This window comes from Clinocottus analis, unplaced genomic scaffold (genome assembly GCF_023055335.1).
Source record: "Clinocottus analis isolate CAN_PGR_092001 unplaced genomic scaffold, fCliAna1.0.p SCAF_10, whole genome shotgun sequence".
NCBI lineage: Eukaryota > Metazoa > Chordata > Actinopteri > Perciformes > Cottidae > Clinocottus > Clinocottus analis.
This window is the reverse complement of record NW_027175821.1, coordinates 21027020-21039842: the sequence shown is the minus strand read 5'-3', so window position 1 is coordinate 21039842 and position 12823 is coordinate 21027020. Positions and strand designations below refer to the sequence as shown.

General features: G+C 43.7%; 1 protein-coding gene across 4 annotated transcripts; it reads left to right on the top strand.

Moving 5' to 3' along the window:
* The first annotated feature begins 1405 nt into the window (after positions 1-1405).
* spdl1 (spindle apparatus coiled-coil protein 1) lies at positions 1406-12170 on the top strand. 4 transcript variants are annotated; one of them, XM_068595651.1, is made up of 14 exons: positions 1406-1555; positions 2281-2442; positions 3113-3289; positions 4433-4627; positions 4780-4929; positions 6031-6129; positions 6676-6786; positions 6885-7019; positions 7180-7286; positions 7620-7740; positions 8392-8458; positions 8609-8794; positions 9567-9633; positions 11925-12170. In XM_068595651.1, exons 2-14 carry the CDS (start codon positions 2281-2283, stop codon positions 12070-12072), a joined length of 1725 nt encoding a protein of 574 aa, XP_068451752.1. In that variant the 5' UTR covers positions 1406-1555; the 3' UTR covers positions 12073-12170. The 4 variants fall into 4 exon arrangements, with proteins under 4 accessions (XP_068451752.1, XP_068451729.1, XP_068451744.1 ...); XM_068595628.1 differs by having other exon boundaries at positions 6885-7025; XM_068595643.1 differs by lacking the exon at positions 1406-1555 and adding an exon at positions 1568-1650 and having other exon boundaries at positions 6885-7025.
* The last annotated feature ends 653 nt before the right edge of the window (positions 12171-12823 follow it).

Here is a 12823-nt window from a genome sequence, read left to right as displayed (position 1 = left end):
AACATGAATGAATGAATGTCTTGTGGTGATATCGCCATTGCTTTATGTACCAAGTTTGGGACGACGCTGGTTTTTTCAGAGAGGAATGTGCAGAGGTGGTGCTGCAACCCTGTCTCCTACAAATGACATTCCCCCAGAACTAATACACTTCAATTACGTTGACTATACACATATTTTCTCCCTGATTACGTCGGTGTTTGACGTATTACAAATACGTTGCTTATACACATATTTTAGTTTTATTGTTTATTACAAATACGTTCATGATCGTGTGCTTGTGTTATTGTTTTTTTGCTATCCCGTTGAATTTAAGCATATTTAACTGGAGGAAAAGAAAAGGGGCGGCGTAAGGCTGGAAACGGACGGTCTGAAGACTGCTTGGCCGAAGGTGCTGGTAACGGCCCGCGTCTCACCGGGGTCCGGGCTGGTAACAGCCCGCGTCGCACCGGGGTCCGGGCCGGTAACGGCCCCCGTCGCACCGGGGTCCGGGCCGGTAACAGCCCGCGTCGCACCGGGGTCCGGGCCGGTAACGGCACCCGTCGCACCGGGGTCCGGGCCGGTAACGGCCCCCGTCGCACCGGGGTCCGGGCCGGTAACGGCCCGCGTCGCACCGGGGTCCGGGCCGGTAACGGCACCCGTCGCGCCGCGCCGGGTCTGGTCTTCTCTGTTTGTGAATGCAGCCCAAAGTGGGTGATTAAACTCCATCCAGTGCAATAAACCACTGCAGTGAACTCAGCAGACATTCGATCATCTCCCTGATCAATTCAGCTGCAGCTGACGTGAAACATATTCCATATTAATATTATATTAACTGTACTGGTCATACAGAAATGTTGTAATTTGTCAAACACAAACGTGCTGGTACAGTTTAAATGTTTGGATGTGGTCAGAAATGTTCTGAACATCCATATCAGTCACTACTTTGAAACCCGGATGTTGTGTCCTGTGGCTCCTTCCGCTCGTTCGAATGTTTCATGCCATTCATTCATGTTCTGAAATCAAACCTGCATGTTCAGTACACCGCAAACAACCGATAGCTTCCAGGTCACAACACCTACGCAAAAAATGAGAAAAAACTCAGTATTTTAATTCTCGATGTCCATGTTCAAGCACAAAGAAAATCAGATAACGGGTCTTTTTTAGTTTTCCGTTTTCTATAATCAAAACAGAAAACGGAAAATGGGTCATTTTCCGTTTTTTATTTTCATATTTCTAAACGGAAATCGGGAAACGAGCTGTTTCCTGATTTTGGTTTTCTCATTTCAAAACGAAAATCCGTTGGCCGCAAAATACACGGTCCGTGTTCAAAACGTACACGGACCTGCTCCGTGTCGGACCAGGACTTTTGTCGCTGCTGCCGCTGCCGCCGCTGATGATGATGATGATGATGATGATGATGATGCTCTCCAGGCGAGGCTCAGATCTTTGAACGAGCCTACTCTTCCTCCTGCTGGGCCAATCAGGGTGAAATCTCGTTGAAGTGTCGCGATAGTTCATAGGAGCCGAATTCAAACCTGGAGCGGTTTGACCTGACGTACAACTGATCGGTGAGAAGGTAACGTTGAGCAACTCATTTGTTATACTCATGGCCATTTATAGCCAATAGTCGTGACCAATTTAATAATAGCTCTCCAGAGCCAGCGTTACTTGGTTAGTTGCCCTTCTCAAGGGAATTTCTCGTAAGGAAAACGAGCCGGGGAAGGTGACATTAGGTTAGTTCAGGCGTCGTTGTTAAAATGATTAACGTTAGTTAATGTTATAACGTTAACGTTAGGGCTAGAGTTACGTAACGTTAGCTGGTGTTATAACGTTTGAGCTCGAGTTGCGTAACGTTGTTAGCTAACGCGGGTAAAGCTGTCGGTGTCATGTGTAGTTTAGTGGTACTAACGGTAGTGCTAAATGCGATGACCATTTAGCTAGAACGGCTATGTGTGTGTATTTTTTTTCAGGGTTGATAACGTAATACCTGATAGGGCTACGTTAATAACGTGCAGTTACTAGGACACAACGTTAGCTCCGCACGACGTACGTAAAGTTTGCATTAGGTGGATACACGCTTCGGCATGTGTGTGTTGCAGACCTGCACATACATTAATCTGATAGATTGTGTATCAATACAACTACACATGCTTGGACCAATTGAATAACATTCACGTTACCTCATATAACAATAGAGAATATAGATGCACCCTAAAACCAAAGTGAATATGTGACGTCACAGGGATATTTTCCCTGGTCCTTGCACACTCTCCGCAAAAATGCTTATACACCACTTTCCAGATGGCAGCAGAAGAGGAGATCCAGCGACTGAGGAGCCGGCTGAGGGAGAGAGAGGAGCAGATCCACCTGGCTGCCCAAGCCGGCTTGGATCTGCTCAACCAGCAGATGGAGATGCAAAACAGACTGGACGACCAGAGAGTAGAGATGACCAACGCACTGGAGGTAGAATACCTGCCCAACTTGGCCAAATCACCAACAACAAAACAACCAATGGGAACGTGGCTGCTTTGCTTTCATTTCTATGTTTTCAGATACCAGTTTTTGAAACGTCTACAACAGAACTGTTAACAGTGTCTTTGGATCTGTATGTACATAACTGATGATTTTATCATCAGTTATGTACATACAGCCCAAGTAGTAATGATGAAAAGCATGTGGCCAGACATTACATATTACACCATTAATTGGAAATATATTGGTATTGGATAAAGTACAATACATTTATTGTTTATTTTTTCTTCGTATGAACTAATATTACTTAGTAAGAACTAATATAAACCAAAAAGGACTAAAATTTCTAAAGTTTCTAGAAGTGATGTTTGCAACAACAAGGTCACTATATATACTGGAAACAAATCTTGAATGTAATTTAAATACATATTATCATCCCCATCTGCTGGTCTTACTCATTGATTTCTTCAAGTACCAATACAATAACTAACCTTAAAATTACTCGGCACGAAAGGATTTGGAATTAGTTCCAGTCCTTGGACCTGGTGTACATTAGTAAACCCATTTTCACTCAAAAGCTTGCACTGGAACACTGCCCACAGGGAGGTTTGCCCATTATTCTGGATTGTTATAAACGTCTACACCTGTTGTATTTTCAAAGGCCCTCGAGCAAGAAAAGTACTCTCTTCAGAAGGAATTGGCGTTAAAGACTCGGATGCTTGACTCACTGCAGTCGGACCACGACTGTGTGAAGAACCAGCAAAGACAGCAGCTGGAGGATCAACAAGTCCATCTGGAGAGGAGCCACAGCACAGCACTCAATGAGCTCAACAAGAAGGTACAACAAGTGATGTTCTTTTCTTTTCTGCAAAAAAAACAACATCATGAAATCCATGAATGCAGCCTTGTGTGACACAAACACATGTGCTATTTCTTAAATGTCGTGTTCACATCAAACGCAAAGCGAGTTTACTTGTGCCAGATGTATTGTGAAAGTGTACATTTGCATCATTAGAAAGAAGGATGGGCTCTCAAGGAATACCAAGACAGTTTCATCTACTTTGTCAGCCAAAATAACCCCTATTTCTGCTTTCTAAATGTTGCGGTCCTAGAACCAAATACTGTTTTGTCTGGGTTCATAACAACATCCAGAGTCGTGAGGTTAATGTCAGGTCTGTCAGGGAGACAAAGCAAACCACTGTTAAAGTCTTGTTTTCTGAATGGAGTGTAAGAGCACGAGTGTGCTCTTATGACCATATCAAGTTCCAGTGTTTTGTGAGACTGGTGGGGGGACCTTTGACACTATTGTGGTCCAAGGGCACGCACCACCTAAAGAGAAAAGGATACATTTTTACTGCCCAGCGCATTCATCTGGTGCAATTTAAGAGAACTGTTGTCAACAATGTTGTGCTCTTGATTTAGCACTAGTGGAATGCCACTAAGTCTATTTACATTTAAGTATTGTACTTAAGTACAATTTTGAGGTACTCGTAGCGTACTTTTACTTGACTATTTCCATTTCACGTAATTGTAGACTAGTAATCTACTAGTCATTGTTAGTTGGTAGTTAGGCTAATTTGCAGATTGAGACTCTTACTCCACAATATAAATGAACTAATAAACTATGATTCATGTGTAGTATACAGCCTAATTATTAAGAAAATATATGTAGTTAAAATTAGCCTAAACTTAACCAGCTGCAACATTTTAATGACAATACTTTTGTGCTTATACTTAAGCAACATATTGAATGCAGAACTTTTTGTTTTTGTAAGTGGACATTTCAAAATTGTGCTCTACTGAATACTTCAATCATAAACACCCTGGACATATAAATGGAGATGACGTGATTAGATCCACGGCCCCAGAAAGCACAGCGGTCCTACGGCCGTTGCTGTAAAGCCGCCATAGTCTAGGTAATGAATGGGAAACACTGTTCCTTACAGTTTTGCTCATTCTGTTTTCCTGCATGTCGTCCCAGATGCTGAGTTTGCAGTCTGCCCTGGAGGAATCCCAGCTGAATGAGCACCAGCTGAAACACAAACTTGAGGTGCAGACTGAGACGCTAAACAGTAAGCTAGAGGAGCTGCAAGCTTTCAATGAAAACACCCAGAGCTCCATGACATCTGAGATGATAGAGGTGCAGATGAAGATCATGGAGCTGGAGAACTGTAAGGTGAGTAGGAGCAGAGCTGAAAACCAGCTAAATCTGTTTAATTATTATTATACTGTTATTCAGTGAGAATGTAATCTTAATCGCCTATATTATACTTTCCAATCGTGACCTTGGCGTGTCCTTTAGTTGTAATAATGAGTCATGTCTACCAGGTGATGTTGGAGCACACACTGCAGGAATCTCAGTACAAGGAGCAGCAGCTGGAGCTGACGAGCAGCAGCCTACAGCGCCACCTGGAGCAAATGACTGAGGAAAAAGAGGAGCTAGAAAAGCAAGCGGTTTCCTGGTTTAATTCATTAGAGGTAAACATACCTTTTGCTCTTTATTGTGCGTGTGCGCAGTTTAATATGCTTTTATCAATACAGACCACTAAAGAAATGCTCTTCAATTGCCAGTGGTCAATACTTAATGTACATAGTGATGTTAGACCTCAGGACATCCTGGATGTTATAGTCACCTCATGGTCGTCACTTCAGTGGCTGTAGGCAAGCAACCAGGACAAGCAAAGCATTCTCTACTCCCATTGCACTTCACAGCATGTTTCAGAATCAGTTATAGAATGATGGTTTCTGAAAGACTGTGTGTGTGTGTATATATATATATATATATATATATATATATATATATATATATATATATAATTTTTTATATATATCCATTATCCAAACCGCTTATCCTCATTAGGGTCGCGGGGCGCTGGAGCCGATCCCAGCTGTCAAGGGGCGAAGGCAGGGTACACCCTGGACAAGTCTCCAGTCCATCACAGGGCAGACATAGAGACAGACAACCATTCAAGCTCACATTCACACCTACGGGCAATTTAGAGTCCAATTGACCTAACCTGCATGTCTTTGGACTGTGGGAGGAAGCCGGAGAACCTGGAGGTAACCCACGCTGACACGAGGAGAACATGCAAACTCCACACAGAAGGACCTGCAGACTAGTATATATATATTTTTCTCAAATAACATTGATAAAACTGTTTGTTTGACCGGCTTCATTATTGAATGAATGTCAAATCATATTCACAGGAAGTTAGTTTTTATCATCCATAATGCCTGCGGCATACATGTACCACAAAACATTTTTTTTCAAAGTAGAGGCTAGCATCCTTAATACCATTTCTGAACTCAGCACGTTCCATTCTTTCGCTCACTCCCTGCGTCCTGCTTCCAACCTTCATGTCTAGAAAGTATTTTTCTTTCTCTATCTGCTGGGATTCAAGCTTTGAAGGCTGAATCCCAAGACTTTGCTTGGAACAGTGTTGACTGGAAGCAGCAGTGAGACAGAAGCTTTGTGAAATGATCCCTCCTTCATCCCAGTGGAGCTGGATTGCTTACTGCAAGTGACGATGAACACGCAGCACAGACATGCATGCTGAATGTATACGTCTGTCTCTTCAGAAAGCTCGCGAGGTGAACCGAGACCTCCAGATCCAGTTGGACCACGTTCTCCAGCAGGCCCAGGATCCCAACAGCAAAGGGAACTCCCTGTTCGGAGAGGTATAAACCATCTTTGTGACATATAAAAACGAATAGCTTAAAGCGTTGTGACTGTGGCTCAGAGGTGAACAGAGTCATTATTCAATCGGAGGATCGGCATTCAATTCGCCGCTCTGCTAGTCTATGGCGATGTGGCAAGACTCTTAACCCCAAATTGCTCCTGCAAGCTGTTGAATGTTGGTTAGAGGCTGATGTTTTAAAATGTTAGATCAAATTCACCAAAAGCCCATAATAACACAAACCAACTGCGCTAGCCAGCAACTCCCATGTTAGTGAGGTAAAAGTTTTGTTTTTGAAAAGGGAGTCTTTTGGCATTAAAGAGAGCACACAAGAACAACTTCAGTCCTCGTAAAGGATGTGCCATAAATACCTCGAACAACCCCACTTCAAAATATCAGCACTATCTGTTGAAAGCAACGTATGTTAAACTCTTGTACCCAGTCTCAAAATGTTCAAATTGACAATTATTATCATAAAGTTAAACTAAAACCTTTTATTATGACATGCAAAGAAATCAGTGTTCAACATGTTTTTTTCCTCCTGCAGTTGGAGGATAAGCGCGCTCAGATGGAGAGGCAGCTCATCAGTGTAAAGGTCCAGTATCTGTCACTGCAGAAACAACACGCCTTCAGCAAGCAGCAGCTGCAGCGCACCAAGGTACCGCATGTCGTGGAGGGCAGTCAGGTGGAAACCTCAGCTATGAATATGTCCTGTTGCTGGTACAATGACAGAGTGGATGTGCATGTGCTGTGCAGGTCCAGATTGCCACTCTGATGCAGCTGCAGGGCTCCAGGGCTGATCCTGCTCAGTTGGAGAGACTGCAGTCCATGCTCTCTGAGAAAAATGGAGAGATCCAAAATCTCATGACTAAACTGCACAGACTTGAGAAGGTGGAGGTTTGTGCTTAAAACTCAGATGTCTTATAGACCAGCAGTGAAAATCCAATGTGCAGGTGCTGTGCATAAATAATGGATTACCATGCAAGGATATGTATTATTATTACTTGATCATCATTAGTGTGTGTGTGTGTGTGTGTGTGCGAGTGTGTAGATGATGTTGAAGTCTCAGCCAGCCAATTCTGCTCCAGTTGAAAGTGTCTCCGGTCAAGATGAAACCTACTACACTGACCTGCTCCAGATGAAGCTCAACAACACCGTGTGAGTCAAACCCGCCTCCACCTGCCGCACAGTCATTCGGGTTTAACTGTACCTCACTTTATCTAACAGTTTATTCCATCTATGATTTAACTGTTATGTTGCCGCAACAGCACTTAAAGCTACGCTTAAAGACCACTGTAGTACCCTGGTATACCATAATGCCTTGCTACACAGCTATGTGGTGGCACTGGAATACACTTGTATAGTCCGGCATTTTGTCAGTCACATGCTTATTAACTGGTGTTGGATACAGTAAGTAGCTTTGCAACTGTGGTGTAGTATGAGTAACACAAATATATTGCCAGTAACTTAAATGCTGCTTTTGTGTGTCAGTAAGGAGGCAGAGCGTCTGGGAGATGAGCTTTCCCTGCAGAGGATGAAATCTTTGTCAGAGAGCCAGAGAGCTTTAGAACTAGAGAGGAAACTCTTCTCATCCGAACGTCTCCTCAAAAAGGTACCCGCTCTGAAGACGCTCACTCACCAACGCAACAGGAAGCAACATGTGTGCCACAAGTACCGTCCAATAGATATTGATATGAGTGAGAAATAACATTGTGTTGATTGGTTTCCTCTTTTTTCTTATTTGTGGTTTTGTCAGGATTATTGTGTATTTGGTGTTATAATAGTCATTTGGGCCCTAAAAGGGTGAAGTGTGCCACTTCCTCAAATTCCAAATATGACTACAAGCATTCATGTTTTCTTCCAGATGAGTTTTAATTTACATAACTTCCTATTTCAAACATAGCATAATTGTGCACTTTTGTTTTTTGTGGCCAAAATTATTATTACAACAACAAACACTTGTATTTCAAATATATTTCTCACCTTTTTCTTTTGTACTTAAACAATGATACACACAAAAATCCATGATATAATATTACAAAACACAACAACTGAAACATGGGACGTGTCAGAAACATTTTATATATATATATATATATATATATATATATATATATATATATATATATATATATATATATATATATATATATATATATATATATATATATATATATATATATATATATATATATACATATATATATATACATATATTTATTTATTTATTTATTTATTTATTTATTTATGTTCCTTTCTACAGACTCAGAGTGACGAGATCAGACTGCGGTTACGAGTAGAAGAGCTGCAACACAAGTATGAGCCCAAAGGTACTGAAAGGAACCCATTGTTGCTCATTGGTCATGACTCCTGTGTCTCTGATGTCTGACGACTGCTTTCTTGTAGTGACATGGAAGCCGGTGCATTCGGTGTCATTGTATCACTGTAACATTGCGGCTTTTTGCAATATTTCTCTCTAGATACAAACAAGAATCATATCCAGAAGAGAAAGAAAGAAAAGTTCCCTGTTGACATGTTACCCTCCTCTGAGAAAGCACCACTTGACAAGGGAGAGCACGTCCTCGCTGTGAAGATGGACGTCACACAGACTGCACATCCTGAAGCGGATGCTTGTGGTCCAGCTGAGGCAGTGAGCTCTGCACAAGGTGTGTTCACTGGAGGAGTCCAGTTGCTCTCCATAAGGAACCCACAGTACACATTGGTGTGGGATTGTCTGAGGTACTTATCCATAGTCAGTGTATCACCTCCAGTAAATGGACAGAACTTCAGTTCAGAGAAACAGCCAGCAGTACCAGCATGGGAGCAAAGCCAAGTACAGCTGTGAACATTATGTATTGTAGCCACCTAAACAAAGTCAGTATCAGTTCAAGTGTTCCCTACATTTCGAACACTTCCCTCACTATACCTTGCTGTCCGACGGTGAATAGAAGCCATTATATCCATCAATGGTCTCTTTAAAGCCGCAGGACTCCATTGACCAAACAAACCATGTTCTCTCTCAACAAGGGAGTTGATAGTAACCACTGCTGCAATCATTTAGTTTGTGTCAAAATTAAATGACAGTTTTTGTCAAGAGTCACGTGGCTTTGATGAGAGCATCGATGTCCTCCGTTCCCAGTTGGAAAGGGCAAAGTGAAGCAGTAAAATATTAAAAATATAGCTTCCACTTGAACTGATACGGAATCCAGGTTGCTTACGTCGGGAGCTGCTCTGGCTCAGTCTATAACGAGACAGGACGCGCTGGGGCTAGCGGGTTAGCATGCTCGTTTTAGTAGATATCCCAGCAACACAAGACATGAATGTTGTTAACACTATAACCGCTTCACATTCTGTTCATGCTGGTGGTACAGTTTTTGTTTGAAAAGACATTATGTGATAACACCGTTAATAACTTTTCCATTTTGTGTTTTGGTTCAGATCCTGAGCCCCGGCCTGCAAAGTGTGTGAAGATCAGTGAAGACGAGGCCGTCGTGATCCCACCCAGGTAGAGTGTTGCCTGATGGCAGGTCATGTGAACAGAGCACAAATCATACTGAGGACTGTATATTTCAAAATGAACGCACAACGAATTAAACCAAACGACTCATTCAGCATATTTGGCTCCTAAGTAAAGTATAATTACTTCCATCCATCCATTTTCCGCCGCTTATCCGGGGTCGGGTCGCGGTGGCAGCACACCCAGCAGACCGACCCAGACTTCCCTCTGACCCGCTACATGTTCCAGCTCGTTCTGTGGGACCCCGAGACGTTCCCAGGCCAGCCGGGAGATATAATCCCTCCAGCGTGTCCTGTGTCTTCCCCGGGGCCTCTTCCCAGATGGACGTGCCTGGAAAACCTCTAATGGGAGGCGTCCAGGAGGCATCCGGATTAGATGAACCACCTCAGCTGACTCCTTTCGATACGAAGGAGCAGCGACTCGACTCCAAGCTCCCTCCTGATGTCCGAGCTCCTTACTCTATCTCTAAGGCTGAGCCCGGCCACCCTACGGTGGAAGCTCATTTTGGCCGCTTGTATCCGCGACCTCGTTCTTTCGATCACGACCCAGAGTTCGTGACCATAGGTGAGGGTTGGAACGTAGACGACCAGTAAGTGGAGAGCTTCTCCTTCCGACTCAGCTCCCTCTTCACCAAGACGGACCGGTACAGCGCCGGTTTTACTGCTGCAGCCGCACCGATCCGCCTGTTCATCTCCCGCTCCACCTTACCCTCACTCATGAACAAGACCCCGAGGTACTGAACTCCTTCGCTTGGGGTAAGCATGTTGTCCCCACCTGAAGGGAGCAATCCACCGGTTTCCGGCAGAGAACCATGGCCTCGGATTTGGAGGCGCTAACTCATCGCTGCCGCTTCACACTCGGCTGCAAAACGCCCCAGTGAATGCTGGAGGTCACGGTCCGAGGAAGCAAACAGGACCACATCATCTGTAAACAGCAGAGAGGCGATCCCGAGGCCCCCGAACCGGATTTCCTCCGCCCACCGGCTGCGCCTAGAAATCCTGTCCATGAAAGTCACAAACAGGACCGGTGATAAAGGGCAGCCCTGGCGGAGGCCAACACCCACCAGGAACATGTCTGACTTAATACCGAGGATACGAACACAACTCCTACTGCAGGCGTACAGAGACCGGATAGCCCGTGCCAACGGATCCGGCACCCCGTACTCCCGCAGCACCCCCCACAGAACCCCCCGAGGGACCCGGTCGAAAGCTTTCTCTAAGTCCACAAAGCACATGTATACTGGTTGGGCAAACTTCAAGGGTAAAGAGCTGGTCCACTGTTCCACGACCGGGAAGTAATCCACACTGCTCCTCTTGAATCCGAGGTTCGACAAGCGGTCGGAGTCTCTTTTCCAGCACCCTGGCATAAGCTTTGTGTGTATTATGTGTATTATATAAATAAGCTTTGTTATTATCAACCACACAAGATATGTGTTTAGATTAAACATGAGACTAATCGTCAACAATCGAGCGTTAAGTATTACAACTACATAATAAATAAGGATTTTCTACAACACGTGGTGTTTGCTGTCAGATCTAAGAGCCACTCAGCTCTCTGATGTGGCGACAGTGAGGCGTTTCCCATCATGCACTGGGCCACGCAGTCGGTGGAGAGCTGCTGCGGCCGCTTTGCTCTGAAATTAATGACCGCCTCGCTCGATCTAACCAGCGTGCATTGCACAGAACTGGCTTATCTTAATCAACCCTATTGTATGTCATGTGTACACAATGAACAACACAACAGCGTTACAACACATTATAACACACACACATGTATACTAAAGTGTTGGCTTGGTTTTATTACATGTACAGTAAGAAGTGTCTTCACTTCTCACCAGTGCCCATTGAATTCTGGGTTTCTGTATCCATCTCAAGCCTCACGAATGAAAATCCAGCTCTACAGAGGTACCAGTGTTCCAAAACTCCTCAGGGAACCTTGAAATAAACAAGTATGTCATTGGTCAGACGCTCATTGTTGTTGACAGCTACGTTTAAATTAACAAAACCAATTAAAATGAAATTGCATCTTTAGTGTGCAATGATCAATAGAAACACAACATCTGGATGACTTGTTGGTGAGAAAATACTGTAAATCTCATCCTGAAGTAGAAAGAGACGAGACAGACGGACCGTCTTTTAAAATAGCTCTAACTTTGTGAATGTGTTTAGGCCAGCAGAGATAGCCTAGCGGGCCCACTGGTCATATGTGATGAAGGATGGTTTGTGTGTTTGTGATCCGGCCCTCATGATGTGTGATGGTTTTGTGTGTTTGTGATCCAGCGCTCCTGTGACTGACTTTGAAGACGGAGAGATCGAGGAGAACCAACAGCAGAAAAAGAGAGAGGAGAAAAAAAGAAAACAAAGACCAGTGGAGGTGATCCATGTCAGCTCTCAGAGCACTATGGAGAACCAGTGTGCTCAGCAGTAGTGTGTGTGTGTGTGTGTTTGTGTGTGTTTGTGTGCTTGTGTGCTTACATTCTACTGTGTCAGCTCTATACTGTCAATATATTAAACTGTTTTGCATTATACAGTATTCTGTGTTCAATGTTTTCCAAAACACATAAAAGTGTCGCGTTGACTTCAATGCCCTGTTTAATATGGCATTAATAAGAGTGCTCTTAAATAAATAGTATGATAATGTGTAGTTTGGACTACTTGAAATTGCAATGAATTATAAACGTATGATATATACTATAATGTATATCTTTGACCAACTCTGCTTATCAACCAAATTCAAGAGCACCCAACTCTAGGACGAGCGACTCCAGAGACTAGAGAAAGTGACTCCAGAGAGGAAGTGACTCGAGAGACTACAGGAAGTGACTCTAAAGAGGAAGTGCCTCGAGAGCAAGTCACTTCAGTTTATTTGGTATAGCCCAAAATCACAAATACAAGATTTGCCTCGAAGGGCTTTACAATCTGTACACATTACATCCTGTCCCAGAACCTCACATCGGATCAGGAACAACTCCCCCAAATACAGATAGTAAAAACCCTTTTAACAGGGAAAAAGGGAAGGAAACCTAGAGAGGACAACAGAGGAGGATTCCTCTACCCGAATGGACACGGTCCATGGCGGTTTGCAGACAGCACGGCCCATGGAAACTTGAGGCAAGGAAGCACAGAGGCTCCCGGAAAGGAGTAGAGTCAGTGACTGTGGTTACATGCATTCGAATTAC

Bases quoted from the DNA above. Each gene is read 5' to 3' on its own strand.
- spdl1 (XM_068595628.1), top strand. From the start codon at position 2,281: ATGGCAGCAGAAGAGGAGATCCAGCGACTGAGGAGCCGGCTGAGGGAG. The intron at 3,290-4,432 runs GTACAACAAGTG...ATGTCGTCCCAG, and splicing joins TCAATGAGCTCAACAAGAAG to ATGCTGAGTTTGCAGTCTGC. The intron at 6,787-6,884 runs GTACCGCATGTC...TGTGCTGTGCAG, and splicing joins AGCAGCTGCAGCGCACCAAG to GTCCAGATTGCCACTCTGAT.